Raw genomic sequence first — 23,734 nt, 5'->3', positions numbered from 1 at the left:
GTTCCACTGGCAATACTAAAACTGCTTAGTTGCTTCTCAAGGACCATCGTTCAGTGGTCCATACTTTTAAGAACATAGATAGCAGCCTTATACTGACTCAGACCATTGTTCTTCTAGCTTGCGAGGGTTTCAGGCAGGAGTCTTTCCCAGTTTTACCTGGAGATGCAGGGGATAGAATCTGGATTGTTTTGGTTGCTGTTTTCTGAACCTTTTCCAGCTTCACAATATACTTTCTGAGGTGATGTTACTAGATTGTACACACCATTCCAAATGCAGCCACACCAAATCTATGGTGAGGAAGCCTTACAATTCTAGTTGCATCATTGTCCTAGGTTAGGATAATATGGCTTGGCTGGTTCAAGCTCATCCAGTGAGCTTTGTGGCTGAGGGTGATTTGTATTCAAGTCCAGCATTCTAGCCACTCATTTTGGAAAGAGAAATATTGAAGAGTGGGATAAAGCTCTTTTAATAAAAAATGAGAAATAAAATGCATTAATAAAGAACTGAGGCTTGCATTCATAATTCCTATTTTAAAATACTGTTGAAGGTATATTTGGCAATGCAGTTTCTATTTGATTGGTGAAATATAGAAAGTAGTTTGATCAATTCAGTAGTTTTGGGCACAGTGTAAATGCATTTTTTCTGGTGCTACAGTAGGTCAACTTAGAGCTGTTTTTTCTGGCTCAGCTGTCTAATACGTTGAGCCAATATTTTTTGTATTTTCTAGCATTGAAATGAGAACTGCTTCTGCCTTGTTATTTAATAAAATCCTCAAAATAGGTTTGTGTGTTAAATATAACTTGCAGGTGTTGGGCAGTAACATGAATTGTGTACATAACCTTAATTCAGAAAAATATAACACTGAAACACACTTTGGAAGCTATTTAAAAGAATGACATGATTCTAATAACAGACAAGATGCACTTTACCATACTGTTTTCTATTCTTGTAAAAACAAAAATGAAAATAAAACTGACAGTATCATAATGTGACTATACAAATCTATGCTGTGACCACATTTGAAATAATATGTATAATTCTGGTTGCCACACCTCAGTATTGTAGATATCGGGAAAGGTTCAGAAAAGTGCAGGCAAAATGCTCAAGGAGATGGAGATAAAATACAGTGGTACCTCGGTCTACCAACAGTCATGTTAATGAATGATTTGGACAGCAAACTTTGCAAAACTGGAAGTAGATGTTCTGGTTAGCTAATTTTGCCCTGGAAGATGAACAGAAGCTGAACACCGGTGGCGGGAGGCCTCAGTAGGGAAAGCGTTCGCCTCGGTTTAAGAATGGACCTCCAGAACAGATTAAGTTTGTAAACTGAGGTATCACTGTAAAGTATTTCTTCATACAGTGTAAGACAATCCTTGTTTTTCACGGGGGTTCTATTTCAGAGCCCCATGTACGTCAACGGAGCATGTACGCCTGCTCTGCCCTGTTCTATTCCTTTTCGTGACATCTTTATGATGTTTTGGGGCTACTTCTGGGTTCGGTGTAGTTGCGCATTATTCAGACACGCCTAAATCAGGAGTTGCCTCTATAGTTAATGGAACTCACTTATGTAGGAGGTAGTAATGACCACAAACTTTGATGGCTGTAAAAGAGGTTTACACTAATTCATGGAGGACAAGCTACTAGCTACGATGGCTATGTTCTACCTCCACTGCTATTCTGCTTCTAAATACCAGCTGCTGGAAATTGTAAATGGGGCAAAATGCTGTTGTGTTCATGTACAGCTTCCAGGCTTCACACAGGCATCTGGTTGGCCACTGTGAGAACAGGATGCTGGACTAGGTAAGCCATTGGCTTGATCCAGTAGACACATATTTTATGTTTATAGATTGGTAAAGGTAAAGGGACCCCTGACCATTAGGTCCAGTCGTGGCCGACTGTGGGGTTGCGGCGCTCATCTCGCTTAATTGGCCAAGGGAGCCGGCGTACAGCTTCTGGGTCATGTGGCCAGCATGATTAAGCCGCTTTTGGCGAACCAGAGCAGTGCACAGAAACGCCGTTTACCTTCCCGCCAGAGCGGTACCTATTTATCTACTTGCACTTTGACGTGCTTTCGAACTGCTAGGTTGGCAGGAGCTGGGACCGAGTAATGGGAGCTCACCCCGTCGCGGGGATTCAAACCACCGACTTTCTGATCCGCAAGTCCTTGGCTCTGTGGTTGTAGATTGGAGCATGGTGCTAATAACACCAAGGTTGCAAGTTCGATCCCTGTAAGAGACAGCTGCGTATTTCTGCAGTGCAGGGGGCTGGACTAGATGATCCTCAGGACCTCTTCCAACTCTACAATTCTATGATTCTCCTATGATTTGGATGGCTGAGAAGGCTGAGCTTGATGCACCACTGGTCTACACTAGAATGACAGTTCTTTGTTAACAAATCAGGTAGCAGTTTTTACACAGGTTGGGCCAGGAACTACTTCCTGGTCTACCCATGAAATGCAGATAAAAACACTTTCATATTTAAAATGCATAGTTAGTATTAAATGTATATGATAATTAGTCCAGAGAAGACAAGATAGATTAATTGTTCCATAATCAGGCTTCTGTTGACTTACAGCTTTCCATCTTATTATAAATTCTTACTATTTAGTAAGTATAGCAAGTTGCTAGACTCCAGTGGAACAGTAGCATTTTTTCTGAGTTGAATGGATACAGATGCCAAGGACTGTAGCCTAGACTTATGTAAGCTGCAAAACTTGGCATGAACACCAAATATGATTTATAACCTTGTTATTGAAAGTGGCATCCATAACTGATATAAATCAGTTTCTACTGGTTTAGAAATATTTAGTCAGCTTGATATTTAATCACACTAAAACTTGAGTGTTTTGACAATCTGGTTTTGTGAACCTAGGCAAATTTTATTCATAGTATAGTTATCTTTTCATTTAGCTTACTGAGAATAAGCATTTCAATCATTAGTGTACAGCTGTCAATAAAAATCTAAATATGCAAGGTAATGAATTTATTTTATTAAAGTACTGTGAACAGATATATCCACAGTTCATCCAGTAAGGGCACATTTAAACGTATTGGACTCAGGCCACTGAATAACATTTCTGTGTTGATGTCTCATGTGGTCTGCCAGAAGGCATTGAACCTGTGGCACAATCACTGCCAGAGGGCTGCTATCCTGCTTTGCCTCACATGAGACTTTTTTTAAAAAAAATTCTAAGGTGCAGAGCATCTGCAGTCTCTGTATGAGTGGCTTAAAACTCATTTCATAGGTGAAGTGGTAATTAACTTTTGTGTAACTTCTCCAGCGCACAATATGCAGTATACCTTATTTGTACAGGAAATATATTGCATTATCAAAGTCAGATGGTTTGTCAACATGTCAGAAAACCTTTAGCCAACTAATGTGATACCAGATGGCAAAAATTGTAGTAGGAAAATTTCCTGATCCATGATCAAAAGTATGCTGATATAATTAATAGAATTCATGTCTAGAAAAATTACTGTAAACTGCCTCTCTCCCTTCTCTACTCTGGATTTCTTCCATTAGTGATAGAAATTATTGGATACCATTTGATATATTTTTGAAGAAGTGACTTGATTGCCAGTTTTCCAGTATTTATAATTTGGGCATGTGGTTTTGTCATTGATTGGAAATTATGGCAAATTAAGCTCTAATACCTCTTTGAATTGATGATAAGTGATAGAATCTCGGGGTCTTATGGGGCAAATATATAAATGGTTATTAAATCTGTCAAACCAGTCTTCTGCTTCTGTGGAGAAATGGGTATGATTCTTAGGTTACTACTACTACTGCTACTACTACTAATTTTTGTACCACACCCATCTGACTAGCTTACCCCATCCACTCTGGGTGGCTTCCATCAAATTAGAAAACCACAGTAAAACATAAGACATATTGAATGTTGTTTGCGTTTTTGTTGTTACACTTTTACCTTAAGCTGCTCAGAAATTTTATTATATTAAGAAGTATATTTAAAAATAAATTATAAATACTGTAAAGTATTTTGGAATTCTCTATTACAGTAAAAAGAAAGGAGCTGAGAAAGTTACACAATTTTCCCTTGCAAAATATTCCTCTAGAGGGCAGCACTTCACTCTTTAAGATTCTACTGAAGGATGAGGAAAGCATAACCTAAGAAATCCTGTCTGACTTCTGTATGCAGATAGAGAAAATACAGTATATTAAATGCAGTGTCAATGACAGAAAGATACGAAATGCTGTAATGCTATGCTGCTTTCAAAAAACAAAGCAAAACCTGGAATGAGAAGCTAGAATTTATTAGTGACCCCAGGTCTGAAAGTGTGTTGCTTCAAAAAATAGTTGGTTTATCCATGTTCAGACACCATAAAGATGGTGCCCTCTAAGCCCCCTTTACTCAGTTACCCGGGATTGGCGCCATGCCTGGTCCTATTGCTGGGTGTGCCATTGGCTTCACCTGGATGTGAACATGACAGGGCAAGGAACAGCACAGATTAAACCTATGTGTGAGAAATCATGCAGATTATTCTTGATGTGATACAGTATATTATACACAAATTTCTGTATTCATGTAACTTTTCCTTATGGTTTCAACAAAGCAAAAAGTGCGTATTGCATTATTTGACCCTCTGTGTTTTAAGGTCCTATAATAAAATAATTTCTGCTTAGCAGTAAGGGCTTTGTGATTAGGAACCACAGTTACTTGTGTATTGTTCAGAACAGCCTTTGCCAAGATGGTGCCCTCTAGATGTTTTGGGATGCAACCCGCCTTAGCTACTGCCAGCTCCATTTAAGGATAATAAAAAAACTGAGATAGGTACAATCACATTTCACAGCTGGACAGCAGGAGAGGGAAACTGCTGATGAATTATGTTGCCGCTGCAATTTTCTGTTATTGTGTTGACTGCAGAGACAACATGTTCTCCTTTTCTTTATGCCAGCAGTGGTAGGCCTGGTTCTGAGGCTGCCTCTCTTTGACATCCAAAGTGAACTGGTTTTGGCTGCAGTCACATGTCATGGTAAGTGAAGGTTGCTAGCTTACCTTGAATGCACAGGTTGCTCTCCCTTCACTTCTCTCTGCTAGTGAGTGGGAGCATCAGACCATCATCCTTGGCTTACCTTTGCATTTGAAATCGAGAGCATCATTTGTTTCACTCTGGCCAAACCACAATCTGAAGCCACTTAGAACACACCCTGAATGTCGGGCCATACTTTGCAGGTTTGGATAGTGTTGGCGTATGGTACCTCGTAGAGTTGTAGAGTTGGAAGGGATCCTGAGAGTCATCTAGTCCAACCCATGCAATGCAGGAATCCTGCCCACAGCTGTCCCTGGGTGGGCTTGAATCACCAACCTTCTGATTAACATCTGGACATGCTGACCCACTGCGCCACCAAAGGGTATCTTTCTTTGAATTGTACTTATACGACACAAAGCATTGTGGCAGGTAGAATGCTTTATTCCTTATTAAATGTTTTTCATCCTTCCACATCTTGTTCAGCTCTTAATAATATGTGTGGAGATTCTTAAATGTTTTGATGTACAGTAATTGAATAACGACATATTGGACAGTTAGAATCATGTTCAAGCTTCTACCTCTTGTTTAGTCACAATGTTAATAACTTGCCATTCAAACTGTTTCTGGTGCTACCCTTCTATTAAAGTCTTGTCTTTGCTAATGAGCTTTTTATAAATGTTCTTTAAAAACTGAGTTTGTTATGATGTTCAGGGAAGTTGCCACATGCTTTCATATTATAAATACTGTTAAAAGGACAAAGATTTCAGACAATTATCTGTATTCCACAAATCTCCTAGTTTTGTTTTAAATAAGTCTACCAAATAATGTGGTCTATCAGATTTAGTCCCGAGTTCAGATGCACAAGAGAAAAAACAAAGACCAGCACCCTTTCCTATAGCAGGCATTTTCCTGTTCATTGCCAAGTGTACGGTTCACTGTTCGGTCACTGATGTCTGTCATTTTAGCACATTTAAAGCAGTTCTCAGTGCCATTCTTGTTCACAGAAGCTTATTTGGGTGCTTCAGACATTGCCTAGCTCATTATTCCCTGTGAAGGTTAAGGCCTTTTCTGTCAGACCGGAACTATTCACTAATTAGAGACCTTCGTTTGACACTGAATGTGTCATGCCTGCAAGCCTTCCTACTGGGATCAATGGCATTTGTGTTCACTACCATAAGTGTACAATAGATGCAGACCTCAGTGAAGAACTACCTACATAGCTTATGGAAATGAATATGCACCCTTATAAAATGGAGACATTCTCATAACGAGCGAAATAAAATAAAATGCAACAGTTGGTCAAGATTCTTGCAGGGCTTGTCACTAAGCAATCTGAATTATTTTCTGTATTCAAGTTTGTAATCTGTTGTCCTGATCTCCTTTAAATTCTCCATGTCTTAGATCACTGTGCAAATGTCACATTGGTTTGTGTTACTTGCTAAAGCGTGTCAGCATCTGAACAATACTGAATGCTTTGTCCTTTCTTTACAAGGATAATAACTGTTCCTCAGACTCCAGTTCTCAAAATTCAAATCACCGTATTTTTCGCTCTATAGGACGCACTTTTTCCCCTTCAAAAATGAAGGGGAAATGTGTGTGCGTCCTATGGAGCGAAGACGCCATAGCCCCGCGACTCTCTCCCGGCTGGAGAGGTGACGCGCGGCTATGGCAGGAGCCTCTCCGCTGCGCCTTTCCGCTGCTCCCTGACCTGCTCTTTGGGGCTGGTGGTGGGCTTCCCCCCGCCAGCCCCAAAGAGCAGGTCGAAAGGAACCTGAAGCCTGGAGAGCGAGAGGGGTCAGTGCACACCGACCCCTCTCGCTCTCCAGGCTTCCAAGGTAGCCGCCTGAACGCACCTTAAACGGCACCTTCTTTTAGAGCGGGAAAACAAGAGGGGGAAAGTTCTCTCCCTCTCTGTGCAGCGCCTCCTGCTGCTTCACTGAAGGGGCGCTGGGCAGAGAGAGGGAGAATTTTTTTTTCTTGTTCTCCCCCCTCTAAAACAAAGTGCGTCCTATTGTCCGGTGCGTCCTATGGTGCGAAAAATACGGAAAGTTTCCTTAAGCTGGTTAACTTGCTAGTGAAGATTTGAATCTCTCCTGATTATTTTGCCCTGAGAAGTAAACACTTTCATCCCTCTCTTTAACCTCCCTGTAACTAGGAAGAGCCAGGAGCTTCAGACTCTGTAGCTGCCTGTATAAGGGGAGCACTGTTCTCTCAGAGACTGAAACAGCTGGTACCAACTTTGAAGACCAGCAGCTGGAACAGTCATACAAGCAGCTTAAGGTCTCAGATGCTTTATTCCGAGCTCTCCCCTGCTCTCCCCATGAGCCTTTATAAATTGCTACTGCTTTTTTAATAGAAATTTATTATCGTATTGTTATGTATCAGCTTTCATTTATTGTTCTTTGTCTTGAAGACCAATTGTCATTCAGAAAGGTGGGATATGAATATTGTAAATAACATTGGTTTATTTGTTGAATTAACTTGTTCTTATCCTGTATTTTATTCTGTGAACCGCCTTGAGATCGTACGGTGAAGGGCGGTATAGAAATATAATAAACAAGCAAACAAACAAACACATAATAAATGAAATAAATAAATAAAAGGAGCTCAGGGTGGCAAACAACAAGCAATAATAAAAGCTTCTTAAAAACAATACCAGTACAGATGGAGACTGAGAAAGCTCTCAACTTAAAAGTTGTGTTGGAAGAAAAAGGGCTTCAGTAGGCACCAAAAAGATAACCAATAACACTTGTCTAGTATTTTGACCAAACTGCGGGAGGCAGTGGAAGACAGGAGTGCCTGGCGTGCTCTGGTCCATGGGGTCACGAAGAGTCGGACACGACTAAACGACTAAACAACAACAGTATTTAAGGGGAGGAGATTCCAACAGGTAGATGCTAAAGGCCTGATTCCTATATTGTGTGGAACATGAGGCCGTTACCTGCAGAGTGCAGTGATTGAATGGGTATATAGGGGTGAAACAGTCTTTGAGGTGTCCTGGTCCGAAGCTGTATAGGCCTTTATACACCAAGACCAGCATCTTGAACCTAGCCATGTAGATAATAGGTAAATGACTTTAGAGAAATGCTCTACAGCAAGTCCAGAGAGATGTGCCATAGCCCCAGTGCTCCGTGCTCTAGTCTCGTCCAGATTAGACTACTGTAATGCACTGTATGTGGGGCTACCTTTAAAGCTAGGTTGGAAACTTCAGCTGGTCCAGAGTACATCTGCCAGAGCCCTGTTGTATCGGCTCCAATGGTTTCTGGTTCGTATCTACAGCCAGTTTAGAGTAACATTTAAGGCCCTAAACATTGGGTTCAAGCTGTTTCTTGGACTTCCTGCATGTGTACCATCCTGTTTGCATGCTGAGATCTGCACTGGGACCCCCTCCTGGTGTGTCCATCCCCTAGGCCAGTGAGGCTGGTGGCTGCGAGGAAGAGGGCCTTTTCCGAGGTGGCCCCATGGCTTAAGAACTTCCTTGTATCAGACCTGCAACTAGCTTTCATTTTTCAGGGATTCTGGAAAGCTTAAAGACCTGTACTGTATTTTCCAACAGGCCTTCAATGAATCATGGTTAATTGTTTGTAATCTTTTTCTGTTTGTAGGTAATAATAATTGATTGTGGCTATTTTCTAATTATGTTTTATTGGCTTTTCTGATTTTCTGAGGTAATTGGGTGCTTTCTTTTTATCTTTTGCTGTGTCACTTTTTCCTTCATGTTGTTTATTACAATTTTAAACCATTTTGGAAGGGCATTCTCCAGAAAAGCATCCTAGGAATACCTTAAAATAAATAAATAGCAATTATACATCTTCTGATTGAGGAGCCTTCTGTGTTTTTGAGGAATCCAATTTCAAAACCACTACTTTAGGGACATAAAAGGAGAATTAAACGATACTTTGTTAATCTGTAATAGATGAATGCACATCCATAGGCTTTCTCACTCCTTTTTTGTGATCTTGTTAGAAGAGATTATTCTCATTATTCTCAGTTTTCCTATCACGGTGGATGTGGCTACGGCTTGTCTGCTTAGTAAATTGTAGAATGATGTTAACAAAAGAACTCAGTGCAAGATGGGATGAGCATAATATTCTTCATATTGAAGAAACCATAATACATTTATGCTGGTGGGGCTCATTAGTAAAGTTATTTAGCACAATGGTTAATCCAGCCCTGCTCACTGTAGTTGGTAATCCTTCATCGCTGCAGCAGTCATTGTTTCAGATAAACGTTTATCAGGATTCTTTCACTGATCTAAGCAGAAGATTATTACATACAAACAGAATAACTAGCCTGCATTTTGAAACTGAAATGATGTGTGCATATTAAGGTTTACTGTACATATTTTTCAAGAACTGTAGCAAAAAATAGAGACACAAGTCATTTTAAAGAAAACCCTTATTAAATTCAGGAGTACAATTGCTTGAAAGTGCTACCTACACAGTTTTGTCTAATGTTGCCTACTTTTGTTGATGTCTGTGTTTGTGAAGTCCAGTTTTTTTAAAAAAAACCATTAAAATGTGGCTGTGTTTATTTTAAAGGTTGGAAGGCCCATGGCCAAGCTCCCTGCAAGCAGCCTCACGTCTCAGGGTTCAGTATGTCAAGATAATTCACTGTTGAGAGGGGATAAACAGAACAATGAACTTCACACTCCTTTTATGAACAGGAGTGAGCAAAAGGTAAAAAAGAAAAAAGGTTGTATTTGTATACAGTTTTTTGCATAAAAAAGCAACAGGGCTTGATATTTTAGCAAAGTAGTATTTTCAGATGAGTTGTGTTTCAGCTGGGTTCTTAAAACATAGGGTGAGATCCTACTGAGGAGTACTCAGACCCATTGAAATGAATGGTTACTTAAATCTATTTATTTCAGCAGGTCTGCTTTGAGGATTAGATGTCACCCATAATATTATGGGATTGCAGAGATATTTGATGTGCATGGAAGGAGATCCAAGTGCAGATGTTATAAATTATTAGGGTTAGGGCAAAACTTAATTATACTTCTTTTCCAAGTCTTCTCCCTGCAAGAACTTAACACATGAATTGTTCTCTGAGAACCCAGAATTGTATCTGCTTTATAAGGTATTATCATTGACATTAAAGTAACACTGAGGTCTTCAACAAATCTTTTTAGATGGTGCTTTATGATGTTATTTTTTATTTCACCATATATGCCATATTTCTCCAGTTTGTGGCTCACCCTTCATCTTTTATTTCCTCCTATTGGATGAAATCCAATGGTATCTGTAGTGTACAAGTAGAATGGATTTCTGTACTGCAATGGGAATTCCCTTCTTCCTGTATTCTTCCTCTGGAACAGATTTGTATGGGTACAGGGAGGAGACAGCAATTTTTGTTGCATGAGGGGAAGTTGGAATACATGATGTTGAACTTTGATGATTAAGTTTAAACTTATTTTATATAAATCTTTCCCTTTGGGATGAAATAATGGTCTTTATAAACTGTTAACACATGCTTGTGATAATAGTTATTTGTGATGCAGTCAAGATTACATTTATATAGCTTTGAAATCTTAGTTTACAATACTAGTTGAAATAATGTTTTTGGGTGTAAAATGTTTCTATTTATACGTGACAAATGTTTATATATAAATGAATATAAACTACTGTTTGTGTAACTTAAAAATACTATTTACAAGTCCTAATAGTATATTTAACCATAGTATTTTTTACTTTTTCTTAGAAACTGCAAGAGGAAAATCTAAGATTAAAGTATGAATTAGAAGATTTAAGGTACTGAAAGAAATTGATAACAAAGCCCTAGATTTATGAAAACAGCTTTTGTTTTATCTGTGAGGTCATGTATTGAAAGCCAAGGATGACAAAATTATGGCAGAGGATACTGAGAAATTTATAGAAGGAAAATTAGTTATTCAGTTCTTGTGTGAGCCCATAATGTTAGAAATCGGCTTGAATCTCCCTGATCTATGATTTATATAGCTGCTCATTTCTTTGCCAGCATGTATTTGAGGACAAAAGTAGTTAGTATTTGTGTATTCAGAGTTGCTTCCCGCATGGAGATGGTGAGAAATGAACGGATACTTCAGAAACATTTAAGGCTTTTCAAGGCAATAAGTTATTTGTAGTACAATAAAACAGATAGAAGGCAATTTTCAGAACAATAACAGGGTTTTGGAATAATTGGCTAAAAGCAGGAGACAAAAAGAAATCTCTTTTCTGCATTTAACATCATTTCCAGTTGTTCCAATAAATTGTACTTATTAAATATCAATGTAGCATTATGTGTTTGTTCGACATTCTTTACAAGGAAATACATTTTATTTCTTAGAAGCCAATATGAGCAGCTCATAAAGGAAGGGAAGAACGAATGCTTTGAGGAAAGACGTGTTAATTTTTTGAAGGCTCAAGTACTACAGCTAGAAAGGCAGGTAAAGTGGTATACAAAACTCACCTCAGTACTTTTTGAAAGTTATCAGCATATATATGAGACTGTGAAAAGGGCTTCCCCCCCCCTCAAAAATAGGTGTTCAGATTTCCTGGAGCTGTGTGTGTGTGTGGGCGGGGGGGGGGTTCACTTCACATTCTTTTTCCTAACCTACCAACATACGTTGATAATTTGATTGAGGGCGTGGTTGGTAGTCGGATGAGAGAGGGAGTAGTTGAGAGTTTCTTAACTTTTTGTAAAATACACCTTGTTAAAATGCATATTAGAAAGTAAGTGCAAAGCTCTAATTGAGGGGAGTGCACATTTTAAAGGGGTATTTGGGTCAAATGCACGAACTTAAAAGGTTTGCATGCAGTGCGGGCGTGAGATTAAAAGGAGGGTATGTAAACAGGACCCACCACTAAGGAAGTTCAAGTGGAGTTGCATAGGAATTGATTAAAGAAGGCAGAGATGAATGTGCCTGCATAGCAATTCTGTTCCAATATTGACAATTTTAGGGGAAAATCCCCCGTATTTGAGGATACCCATCTTTGGGTCCTTGTCCACATGGTTTCCCTCTGCTAGGGGTGTGCTGTAATCTGGGCGATTATTGTTTTGCATGGAATATTTCATTAGTTCACTTGATTTGTTTCTACTGAAGCTAGACCCAGACATTATGGAGATTTCAGCCTGAAATAGATACCGGGTGCATATATAGAAGGTTCAGTATGTAGAATTGGGCAAAGTAGACCAGAAGGTTATATGAAGCATTGAACACAAAAAGTCGAACCCAAAGAAACCAAGTGAAAGACACATAAATCACCAAGGGCAAAAACAGAGCGCAGGCACACAGTTGCAGATAGTCCTCCACTCTCCCACTGTACAGTCAACACACACCTTCCATTTAAACATCATTTTTCTTTTGCCAGATGTCACCATAATGTAACTTCATTTTTTTAAAAAAGTAAGATTTTAACAAAGAAGAAAGAGAAACTGAGGTGATTTTAGGAATAATTTTGTGTATGACTTCTTCCACAGGTGCTGCTGCTTACAGAAGGATTAAGTTCTCGAGCTGCTCTTATGTTGCAGTCAAACAATTCTTTAGAAGCACTTACTGACAAGCTTAGGTAAGCAGTAGAGAGACATTTGATATTGTGAATGAAATTGATCCAGAAGGAGATAACCTGAATAAAATGGTGACCAGCATCTGTGTTGTGTTGAGGATTAGAGGATTATGGGGTCCTGTTTATGTATGTGTGTGTGTGTATGCATATATATATATATATATATATATATATAGTAAACTTACATATCATTCTTGAAAGCTGCCAAAAATACTCAGAGAAATTGTATCTCTTACTGCACAGATCCTTAAACTTGTGTCAAAAGTGACCCACAGAATTGAGGTACGTGGTCACGGTTCCTTCAGTGTTTTGATGACAATTGAGTCCTTATCATGCCCTCCTGCCCCAGTTTCCCTTTTGCCTTTCTTCATATTTTCCCCCTTTGCTAAAAGTCTGGGAAAGAATGGGGCTTACTGAGGGAAAAGTGGGGCTGGGAGGTCCGGTCCACTAAGTGGTCAGCATGCAAAATAAGGAGTAGGGTGTGGGGATGAATGGAGAAAACAATGATCTATGAATAAGAACTTAAATGCGGGTTGTCAAGTTTCATTACTGCAAATCCTAAAATGATATGTAGTAAAAACCTTTTGTAATAAATGGGACAATTTATTCAGTTTTGCTTGTTCTTTGGATGGCTGAGAGGCTTGCCATTTAAGCACAACTCACGTATTTGATTTCTGTGAGCATTATCTGACAAAGGTATGAGTGAAAGGAGAACAATGCACACTGTGAGGGAATGATTAGCTGCTTGTGCGTAAAAGCGTACTCCCTCAGAGTTTGTGCGGCTCCACAAACCTCTGTGCGTGACAGAGCTCCTCAGACATGTCTGCTCTAGTCACTCGTAGAGTCTGACAGTGGCTGCCGGCGGAAGCGCTTCCAGCAAAGAAGCTCCTTGACGGAAACGCGTCTCCTGGATTCACGGCGTGACAGTTTCCGGCGAGGCGTGGGTCTCCCCACGGGCGCCTCAGATACCTCCCCACTGTTCTCACTGGAAGCGTCTCTGAGCCCTCCCTCCTGCTCGCATTCCCTCAGAGATTCACTCCTCCCCCTGCTGGTTCCTGCCTCAGCTGTTGAGTCTCTTTCTTCCTCCCTGAGCCCCTCCGCCTGTTCCTCCGATGGCAGTTCCCTGACATCCACCTCCCCTCCAGGGCCCCCCTCACCCCCTCCCATTTCCTCTCCTCTGGGAGATGAAGGGTAAAAACCCCGAAAAGAATCTTCTTCATCTTCAGACGTCTCGAACAATTCCCTCCATCGATCGCCGTCCTGGCTCGCTGAATCCTCCTCCTCCTCGGAATCTGTGAACCCCTCCAACTCCTCTTCTTCGTCGGTGGTGGCAAAGTATTTCCTCCGGAACCTCGCTACGGGCTGAGGTTTACGTGGGAACCTCTGATGAAAAGTTTCTATTAAAACTTCGTCATTGACATCCTCTGCCCTAACCCAGGTGTTTTCCGACTCCGGTTCCCCTTCCCACATTACCAAATACTCTACTTGATCTCCCTTCCACCTGGAATCGAGGATCTCCGCAACCTGGTAGCTGTGTTCCTTCTCCTCCATTGCTGGCCCCCTAGTGACCCTCCCTTCTCTGTCTCCTTTATACGGTGACAGCAACGACCTGTGGAAAACTGGGTGCAGCTTCATGTGGTTCGGTAACCGGAGTCTGAAAGCCACTGGGTTGACCTGCTGCGTGACTTCAAATGGACCCAGCCTTTTGGGTCTTAACTTCTTACAACCCCCTTTGAATGGTAACCCTTTGGTTGACAGCCACACCTGGTCCCCCACCCTAATGGTTTCACCTTCCCTTCTGTTTTTGTCTGCCTGCCTCTTATATTCCTCCTTAGCCCTGTTTAAGTTAAGTTGGAGCTGGCGATGGATCGCTTCCATTTCTTCAACGAACTGTTCTGCAGCTGGAACGCTCCAGTTCTCCCCTTCCCCCCCTGGGAAGGCTCGGGGATGGCACCCGTGATTAGCCAAAAAGGGGCTCATTCCCGTGGACACGTTCTCTGCATTGTTGTAGGCAAATTCTGCCAACGCCAGCTTCTCCACCCAATCATTTTCTCTGTCATTCACATAACACCTCAAATACTGCTGGAGGACACCATTAGCTCTTTCCGCCTGCCCGTTGGTTTCTGGATGACGGGCAGTTGAGAAATTAACTTCAACATGCAGTAAGCTCATGAGCTTCCTCCAGAACCTGGAAGTAAATTGTTTCCCTCGGTCTGAAACCACCCTCAAGGGGGCGCCATGCAACCTAAACACATTTTCTACAAACAATTTAGCGGTTTCTTCTGCTGTGACCGCATGTGAGCAGGCTATGAAATGGGCCATTTTAGTTAACAGATCTACCACAACCATGATGGCTGTTTTCCCTCTAGACCTCGGCAGATCAGTCATGAAATCTATTGCCACTGTTTCCCATGGTCTTTCAGGTGTGGGTAGTGGTTCTAATAAACCTGCCGGTGCCCGCCTCTCCCCCTTGGCTCGTTGGCATTGGTCACACCCTCTCACATACTCCCGCACATCTTCCCTGACCTTGGGCCACCAAAATTCCCTGGTAACCAGCCACATGGTTTTGTGTTGCCCAGAATGCCCTGCTGTGGGGCTATCGTGCAGTTGCTTGAGTACCTTCTCCCTTAATTCCCCTTCAGGTATATATAACGCTCCCTTGTAGTACAACGCCCCGTTTCTCTCCTCAAAACCCCCGGGTTTGTCTCCCTCCCTCCTGAGACACCTGAGTTTGTCCTGGGCGTATTCATCATGCACTGTTTCCTCTACCAATTCCCTTTGCCCCACCAATACCGCCCCACACACCCAGCGGTCTTCTGGAATGACATGTGTCTCTTCGGGTGCCCCCTCCCCCTCCAAATATTCGGGTTTGCGTGAGAGAGCGTCCGCCCTAACGTTCTCTGGGCCTGGCACGTAACATATCTCAAAGTTAAATTTGGAGAACTCCTGGGCCCATCTCAACTGCCGTTGGTTGAGCACTCGCGCAGTTCTCCAGTACTCTAGATTCTTATGGTCCGTGCACACTTGCACCTTATGTTGTGCCCCAATTAGCAGGTGCCTCCATCTCCGGAAAGCCTCATGAATAGCAAGAAGCTCCCGGTCGTACACCGTGTAGTTCCTCTCGGATTTGTTCAGCTTTCGCGAAAAGAAGGCACACGGTCGCCACTCTGACTCCTCCTTCTCCGGCTGCAGAAGAAGCACCGCCCCTATGGCTCTGTCAGATGCGTCTGTTTCGACCCTCAGCCTTTTTTGTAAATCCACATGCAGAAGTTGTTCTTCAGAGGCGAAGGCCCTTTTCAGTTCCTCAAACGCTCGTCCCGCCTCCGCCGTCCAAACAAACTTCTTTTTACTGCTGAGACAGTCCGTAATGGGCGCCGTCAGGTGGGCGAAGTTTCGGATGAACTTACGATAAAAGTTCCCAAACCCTAGGAACCTCTGCACATCCTTCTTGGTTTTGGGTGTTTTCCATTCCAGCACTGCCTGAACCTTGCCGGGATCCATGGCCATTCCCTTGTCTGACAGGAGGTACCCCAGGAATTCCACCTCCTTGGTATGAAACTGACACTTCTCCAGTTTCACCCACAGCCTGTTGGCTCGCAGCCTGCTCAACACTTCTCTGACGTCTCTCACATGTTGCTCCTCATTCTCCGAATACACCAACACATCATCTAGGAAGGCGACGCAATTCTTGTAGAGCAAAGGACCCAGTACGTGGTTCATAAACGCTTGAAAACACGCTGAGCCTGCTTGTAATCCAAAAGGCATAACGAGATATTCAAATGCCCCCAAAGGTGTGAACATGGTGGTTTTCCATTCATCCCCTTTCCTTATACGTATCAGGTTGTACGCCCCCCTTAGATCCAGCTTTGTAAAAATCTTTCCCTTCCGCACCCTGGTCAAAATATCATCAATCCTGGGCATAGGGAAAGCCACTGGTTCTGTCACTGCATTTAACAGCCTAAAATCACATACAAGTCTCGGCTTGTTCGTGTGTTTTTTATCCACAAAGAACACTGGGCTACCTCCCGCTGCTTTGGACTCTCTGATGAAGCCTCTCTTCAGGTTCTTGTCAATGAACTCTCGCAACTCCTGCATTTCTCTGTCTGACATGGCATACAACTTGCCTACAGGAAGCTGTGCTCCAGGGAGTAAATTGATCTGGCAATCAAAGGGCCTATGCGGGGGTAGTTGGTCAGCTTCCTTCTCGCTGAACACGTCGCTGAGATCTGCATACTGTGGTGGTACCTTCACCTTCTCCATTACTTCAGTCCCTGCTAGGGTGGCTTGGGCCCCTGCTGAACCCTTTTCCCCTTTGCAGTGTTCTAAGCAATGTGCCGAACCAAAGGAAACCACTCTTTGATGCCAGCCCACCAGCGGATCATGTAGCGCTAGCCAGCTCATCCCCAAAATAATGGGAGCGCCTCCCAAGGTGGCCACATTAAATGCTATCAGTTCTGTGTGCCTTGCCACCCTCATTATCATTGGGACGGTCTGCAAGCTGACTCCTCCTCCCAACAACTCCCTGCCATCGATCGTGGTCACCTGCAGGGGGTTGCTTAAAGGGATAGTCTGTATCTGGTGTTCAGCAGCAAACTCCTTGCTCATAAAATTGCAGGAGCTGCCTGAGTCCAACAGCGCCTTTATTTTTAGGGGGTGTCCATTTTGCAGCTCTAGCGACACTTCAATCACTAGAGCAGGTTGAGGTGCTTCTGGCACGGGCACTTTCACTGCTCTTTGGCCTGGCTGCAGTGCCCCGACTGTGGCAACCAGGCGTTGGCTTTTACCTGCTCTGTTTCTCCCTGCTCTCCTCCCTCAACAGCTCCCACCATCCCTTGCCATTCCTTCCTCTGGGGGCAGACTCTGGCAAAGTGGCCTGGCTGTTGGCAGAGGTAGCATTTCCGGGCGCCCTTTCCCTCCTTCTTAACCCCCTCACTGGGTTTTGAAAATGCGCGCGCGCGCGCTGTTCCGATTTCCATCGGCTCTGCAGGCGGGAAAGCTGGCTCAGGAATGTCTGGAATGCGGAACTCCTTCCAACGTTCCCCTCTCCCTTCCCGCCTCTCCAAGGCTCTTGCCTCCTGGCGCGCTCCTATGGTCAGCGCAGATTTGGTCAGCTGATCCATAGACACCGCCCTGGGGCTCCGGGACAGTTCATCTTTCACAGCCGAAGAAAGACCTTCTTCAAATAACATCTGAATGGGTGCCGCCGATAAATCCCAACCCAATCTGTGTACCAGCATGGTAAATTCAGTCCAGTACTCACGGACAGATCGGCTTCCCTGCTTGCAAGCCATTAGCTGCCTGCGCACCACCCCTTCCTCAATATCGCTGGAAAACATGATATCCATTGCACGAAAGAACTTCATCGTGTCCTTTAGGACGTCATTGTGCGTTGCCATTAGGGGTCGAACCCAGTCCCGCGCCCCCTTCTCAAGGTGCCCAATTACGAAGGCAACTCGCGATTCCTCATCAGGGAACTCATCAAACTGCACATTAAGGGCATATTGCATCTCTGTCCTAAAGGCATGGTAATCCTTGGGGTCCCCCCCAAACTTCTGCACCAATCCTGGTACCTTTCTGGGGAACTGAGTGACTCTCCCCTTTTGGTCTGCATCCTGCGCCCTCCTCTCCTCAAGCCTCGCCGTCTGCAATGCAAGTTGGACTTCCAACGCTCGGTATCTTTCTTCCAAGCTTGGACCAGTCCCAACCCCTGCTCTTCCGGTGCCGGCTGGGTCGCTCATGATGCTTTCTCCTGCACAGGCAGCGTACAGAGACTGTCAGACTGCTGTGAGGGAATGATTAGCTGCTTGTGCGTAAAAGCGTACTCCCTCAGAGTTTGTGCGGCTCCACAAACCTCTGTGCGTGACAGAGCTCCTCAGACATGTCTGCTCTAGTCACTCGTAGAGTCTGACAGTGGCTGCCGGCGGAAGCGCTTCCAGCAAAGAAGCTCCTTGACGGAAACGCGTCTCCTGGATTCACGGCGTGACAGTTTCCGGCGAGGCGTGGGTCTCCCCACGGGCGCCTCAGATACCTCCCCACTGTTCTCACTGGAAGCGTCTCTGAGCCCTCCCTCCTGCTCGCATTCCCTCAGAGATTCACTCCTCCCCCTGCTGGTTCCTGCCTCAGCTGTTGAGTCTCTTTCTTCCTCCCTGAGCCCCTCCGCCTGTTCCTCCGATGGCAGTTCCCTGACACACACAATGGGAATTATTTGAAGCTTCTATTCTATTTTTTATATTTTTGAATATAGTCTGAGAGTAAACCTTTGGCTGCAGGAAATTCCAGATCCTGAGCCCACTTGCTGAGAAGGCTCTGTCTTGTGCCCTCATTCACCTACATTTTAAAATAAAGGGGGTGCAGAGCAGGGCTTTGATGGACATGAGCAGGCAGGTTCATATTGGTGAAGGTGGTCCTTAAGTTACCAAGATCCCTAGCTTTTTAGGGCTGTTTCCCTACGCTGCATTAAAAAAATTAATTGGAGAGGGGAGAGAAAAGAAGAAAATGAGTTTTAGGTGTGTTGCAGGGTGTTGTGTTTAAAAATAAATAACTGGTGAATAATTTTCTTAGTGTATTTCATGTTTCCAAAACTTGTTTTGCTGCAGTTACAAAAAAAGAAACATTAATAATAATAACAGCAACAAAAACATCATTCTGAAATGCAGAAAGCGAGGATTGGGATGCCCAGGACTGTATTTTCGTGGTGCACTGTAGTTTTTTAAATCTCCTATTGCTCCCTTAAAAGCTGCACTTGAAGTTTAGGGGGTGAGAATCCTCCAGATTAATTTACTATGCAGTAAATTATTGCATTTCTTGTGTTGGTATTTGTGTGTGTGAGGTGGGGGGAACGCAGTCCATTGGTGGTGGTAAATTGCTGCCTCTCTTAGTTGTGTGTAGAAGTACTGCCCACATCTCTTTGCATCTTGGCCAAGGGAACTATTCTTCAAGATACTGGGGTATTTTTATTTCCAATTAGTATAGGTATGCTAGCATATAGTGGTAAAATATGCTTGGCACTAAAGGAAAATACATTTCTTAACTATTGCAAAGGCTCAAGGAGATAACTTAAATAGCAGTGAGGTATGTTTTGAAAAGGGACGTGGGTGGCGCTGTGGGTTAAACCACAGAGCCTGGGACTTGCTGATCACAAGGTCGGCGGTTCAAATCCCCGCGACGGGGTGAGCTCCCGTTGCTTGGTCCCTGCTCCTGCCAACCTAGCAGTTTGAAAGCACGTCAAAGTGCAAGTAGATAAATAGGTACCGCTCCGGTGGGAAGGTAAACGGTGTTTCCGTGCGCTGTTTTGGTTCTCCAGAAGTGGCTTAGTCATGCTGGCCACATGACCCAGAAGCTGTACGCTGGTTCTCTCGGCCAATAAAGCGAGATGAGCGCCGCAACCCCAGATTTGGCCACGACTGGACCTAATGGTCAGGGGTCTCTTTACCTTTATGTTTTGAAAGCATGCTTTCATAATTGGTATTCACTGGCTATATAAATATGCTCTTTGAATTCTTTGTTAGTGCCTATTTCACTTGCAAAATCAGCACTATTATAAAAAGCATGCAAATAATGAATACAATCCGTGTTTTTCTTTACGGTATTAAAAAGTGAAAAATGTGACTATAATAATGCATTGTACTTTACACAGTTTTTTTCTCAGCGCTGAAGGAACTGCAACTGAAGTAACCATTCCACGTCCAGAACTTCTTCATTTAATCGAGATATGTGAAGCAATGAGAGTAAAACTTCAAAGAAACCAGCAGGTAAGTTATGACAACATCAGGTTTATATTTGTATATTGTTAATGATTTTTTAAATGTGTGATTTCCTACCTTTCCCTCTTCCAGCTAGAATTCCCCTTCCTCTCTTCCTCCCTGAAGCTCCCTGTTGTTCTGGAGGGTTGCCTGACCCTCTGGAGCAGATGAAGGGTGGTATAGTACTACTACTATTACTACTACTACTATTACTACTACTGATAATAATTAATCAAGAGTGAGCTGTAAAATCTCAAAGGCAGGCTGCCTCGTAACAGTGGAGGGAGGACATAGCCAATGTGGTTAGCAGCCACTGACAGCCTTACCCTCCGTAAATTTGTCTTTTACCATTTCAAGCTGCTTAAAAGGTTTTTATATTATTTTACATTAAGCAGTCTATAAATAAATATTCTGTTTCCTTTACCTTGCCTTTTTTGCCAAACTAAAACAGCTGAATGCTGAAATTTTTTCTCTAGTTGCTTGATCATTTCAGTTGCCCTTTACTGCATTTCTGAGCATGTAGCCCATAATCCAGCACACCTATAGGGGATTATCTTGTATAATGTCCTTGCAAGCGAGGAAATACAAAAAGAAATCTATTCATTTTGTAGTGTCCTCTTTGTGGGCTTCCCATAGGCATCTGTTTGGACATTGTTCCCAGACTACCAGACTATGGTTTGATCCAGAGGGCTGAAAATTAGTTGGCAAATAAATATTTTTTGTTGGGTGGATTGGGATCAATCACTATCTCATCCTAGGCTACTGTGGTTGTTTTGAGGATGAAATTGGATAGCTCCCATATACACAGCTCCAAGAAACACCGTTGGTGTGGAACCTGTGGCTCTCCAGGAATTGTTGGATCACAACTCCCATCAGCTCCAGCCAGCATGGCCTATGGTCAGGGATGATTGGAGCTGTAACCAATAAGAGTCACAAGTTCCCAGCCCCTGTCTTAAAGGAAGGGATAGAAATGTGGTAAAGAAAAGTGAAATAAAGAATACAGAAGGGAAAAAAGGAAATATTTTTAATATAAATCTTAATTAGATAGCCTTATGAAATGGTTTTGGAGAGAGCCCATTTTTGTTCCTTGCTTACATTGTGCTTTTTCCTGTTAAAAGTTTTATAGTTTATCATAGTACAACACATAAACTTTAGCCTTTCTAGCCTGACAAATTTTCATTTCTCTGCTGTCAATCAAGCAGGAACAACTGTTGTTGTTTTCAAAAAGAAAATCTAGATTTCTTTCAGGAAACCCAGCTCAGTTTACTCTTGTCCTATACTGGAAATCACTTTTTCATAGTCTGTGTCAAAGTAATTGAATTCTTCAAGAAGCAGCAGGAAATGCCTGGTGGTTCTTGTGTAGGTTAATTTGGTGTAATATCACTTCTCGGTGTATTAGAATCTCTCATATCTCAAATGCACCCCAAAAACTCAATTAGAAAAAGAAAATGGAGACTGTAGATGTTAGTGAGCCTATAGGAAAGGGTGAGAACTGAAATAAATTAAATTCTATAAAATCATTTTACAGAAGCCAGTCTTTCTTCAGAAGTATGGAATGGAAAATGATTAAGGTGATACACATTTTTAGCTTATGTATAATAGAGAGATACAGAGAACTCCAGCCTAATTAAGTGTAGACTAGGATAACTGTGCTTTGAATGTTAAATTTAGGTGTTTTTTTAAAAAAATGTAGCTATACATAAAAGAAGAGGCTAGATTATGGACTAATTTGTATATAATTGTTCTTGTGATGTACATATATGTAGTTCCATGTGCTGAAAACAGAGAATCTTTATCTTGGTTATTAGACAGGTATTCAAACCCGAGCTCAGAGGAACGTCTGGTACAGATGTAACAGAATGTCAGCAACACAGGACGGGGGGGGGGGGGGAGACGACGACTGGTGTACAGAATGCAGTATTAGGAGTGAAAGCCTGTGGCTGGTTAGGTCTGAACAAGCAGAGAGCTTCTGAAGACTTCTTTCCTCTCCTCTCTTGACCCAAGTGGTGAATGGAAAGGGGTGCAGTGACAGTGGCATAGCCGCAGTTGCAACCGGAGGTGGGCAGTCTTGAAGGTGGCAACTGGAACCTCATTTGGGTACTAGATCCCAGGAAGGTTTGAAACTAGTTCCTATGAAAAATTAAGCAGGCAGTTTGTTCCTGTATTGTGGGCAGGTGTCTGGGTGGGGTGTTGTTTAAAGAATAAAAGTAAAAAATCAATTGGATAAGCCCAAGCCCCTGGGCTGGCTGAAAGTGCATCTTTGGGTTTCACCTTCATCTCCCAGCTTTTCTGCAGTTTTCCCCAACCCTCATAACTAGCGCTTGGCAATATCCTTGCCTTTCTGGGGTACAGAAAACCTCTTGATTTTTGTTGCAGTGAGCTCTGGTTATCTTGCTTGTCACCCATAGCTGAACTTCTTTGAGGCCTGTTCATCCATAATGTATTTTTCTCCTTTATAGCAGCATTTGTTTACTGCCACTTTGCCTGAACTTTTAAATCAGGTATAATCATTTTCTACATGCTGTTATTATTCAGGCATTTTCATGACTGAAGTTTTTGTTTTTCATAAAATCAAAGAACAAAAAAGTCATCATGGACATCAGTGGACCTAGCGACAGTAGCAAAGATGATTAGTAGGTAACAAATTATCCTAATGAGTTTTAAAGTAAATACCACTTTATTAAATGAGTCTACAAAGAAAAAGTACTACAAAAACACAGCATGCCATATTTCCTATCACATAATAGGGCTGATATCCAACATTAGCCATGCTTAGAGTAAACCCATTGATACCAATGGACTTATGATGTTAGTCTATTTATTTCATTAGATTTACAGAGAATATGACTCAGTTGGAAATATTAGGTTTGGAAATACTCAAACCTACAATGGTGTGTTTGGGTGGGGGGAAATTTTTAAATTAAAATAATAATGAAGTGATCAAAATTGTTAGTTACAAAAAGTACACTTTGCCATGAATTTAGGAAGTTGAGCCAACCATCTTTTAAATCTTTTATTTTATTTTCTACAGTAATAGTATATCAGATATATTATTTTGTCTTTCTTTATCCCTTTGAAGCAGCATGGCTGTTGCCATGGTTACAGTTCTGGGTTGACAATGTGGTTGTCTTCAAGGTTTGAGTTTCACTTGCCCTGATGCATACTGGCTAGCATAATGACTGTCAGGCAGTCACATAGCAACTAATTCCAGTTCCGCAGGCAGAAGCAAAATAAAACACAATAGAAGCATATGTTCCACTTACATTGGCCAGGTAAACGCAGCTTGAGAAACCAATGCTCCATATGCCTACCCACAGCAGCAATAGTTTTTTCCCCTTGGAATAAGCACTTGGGCAGTGGAATTTGGTGATTTTTATATTTAAGAAGCAATCCAATAAGCTTTGGACTTGTTCAGGAACTTCTGACTATAAAGGGCCAGACCAGATGATACCTATTCCTGGATCTGTTCCGTGTT

The 23,734-nt window shown here is 42.4% G+C and overlaps 1 protein-coding gene across 1 annotated transcript in view; it reads left to right on the top strand.

Annotated features, from left to right (window-relative positions):
• LOC308596978 (uncharacterized protein) overlaps positions 1–23,734 on the top strand; it is a 68,432-nt gene that overhangs the window by 1,779 nt on the left and 42,919 nt on the right. Inside the window, exons 2-8 of the mRNA XM_081212417.1 lie at positions 4,920–4,994; positions 7,147–7,271; positions 9,533–9,670; positions 10,692–10,741; positions 11,298–11,397; positions 12,432–12,520; positions 20,154–20,268. Of these exons, the coding sequence (XP_081068543.1) occupies positions 9,545–9,670; positions 10,692–10,741; positions 11,298–11,397; positions 12,432–12,520; positions 20,154–20,268 (480 nt within the window). The 5' untranslated portion in view covers positions 4,920–4,994; positions 7,147–7,271; positions 9,533–9,544. The remainder of the gene's footprint in view (positions 1–4,919; positions 4,995–7,146; positions 7,272–9,532; positions 9,671–10,691; positions 10,742–11,297; positions 11,398–12,431; positions 12,521–20,153; positions 20,269–23,734) is intronic.

This window comes from Podarcis bocagei (genome assembly GCF_964188305.1).
Source record: "Podarcis bocagei genome assembly, chromosome: 11".
NCBI classification, from domain to species: Eukaryota; Metazoa; Chordata; class Lepidosauria; order Squamata; family Lacertidae; genus Podarcis; species Podarcis bocagei.
This window is presented reverse-complemented; position numbering and strand designations above follow the sequence as displayed.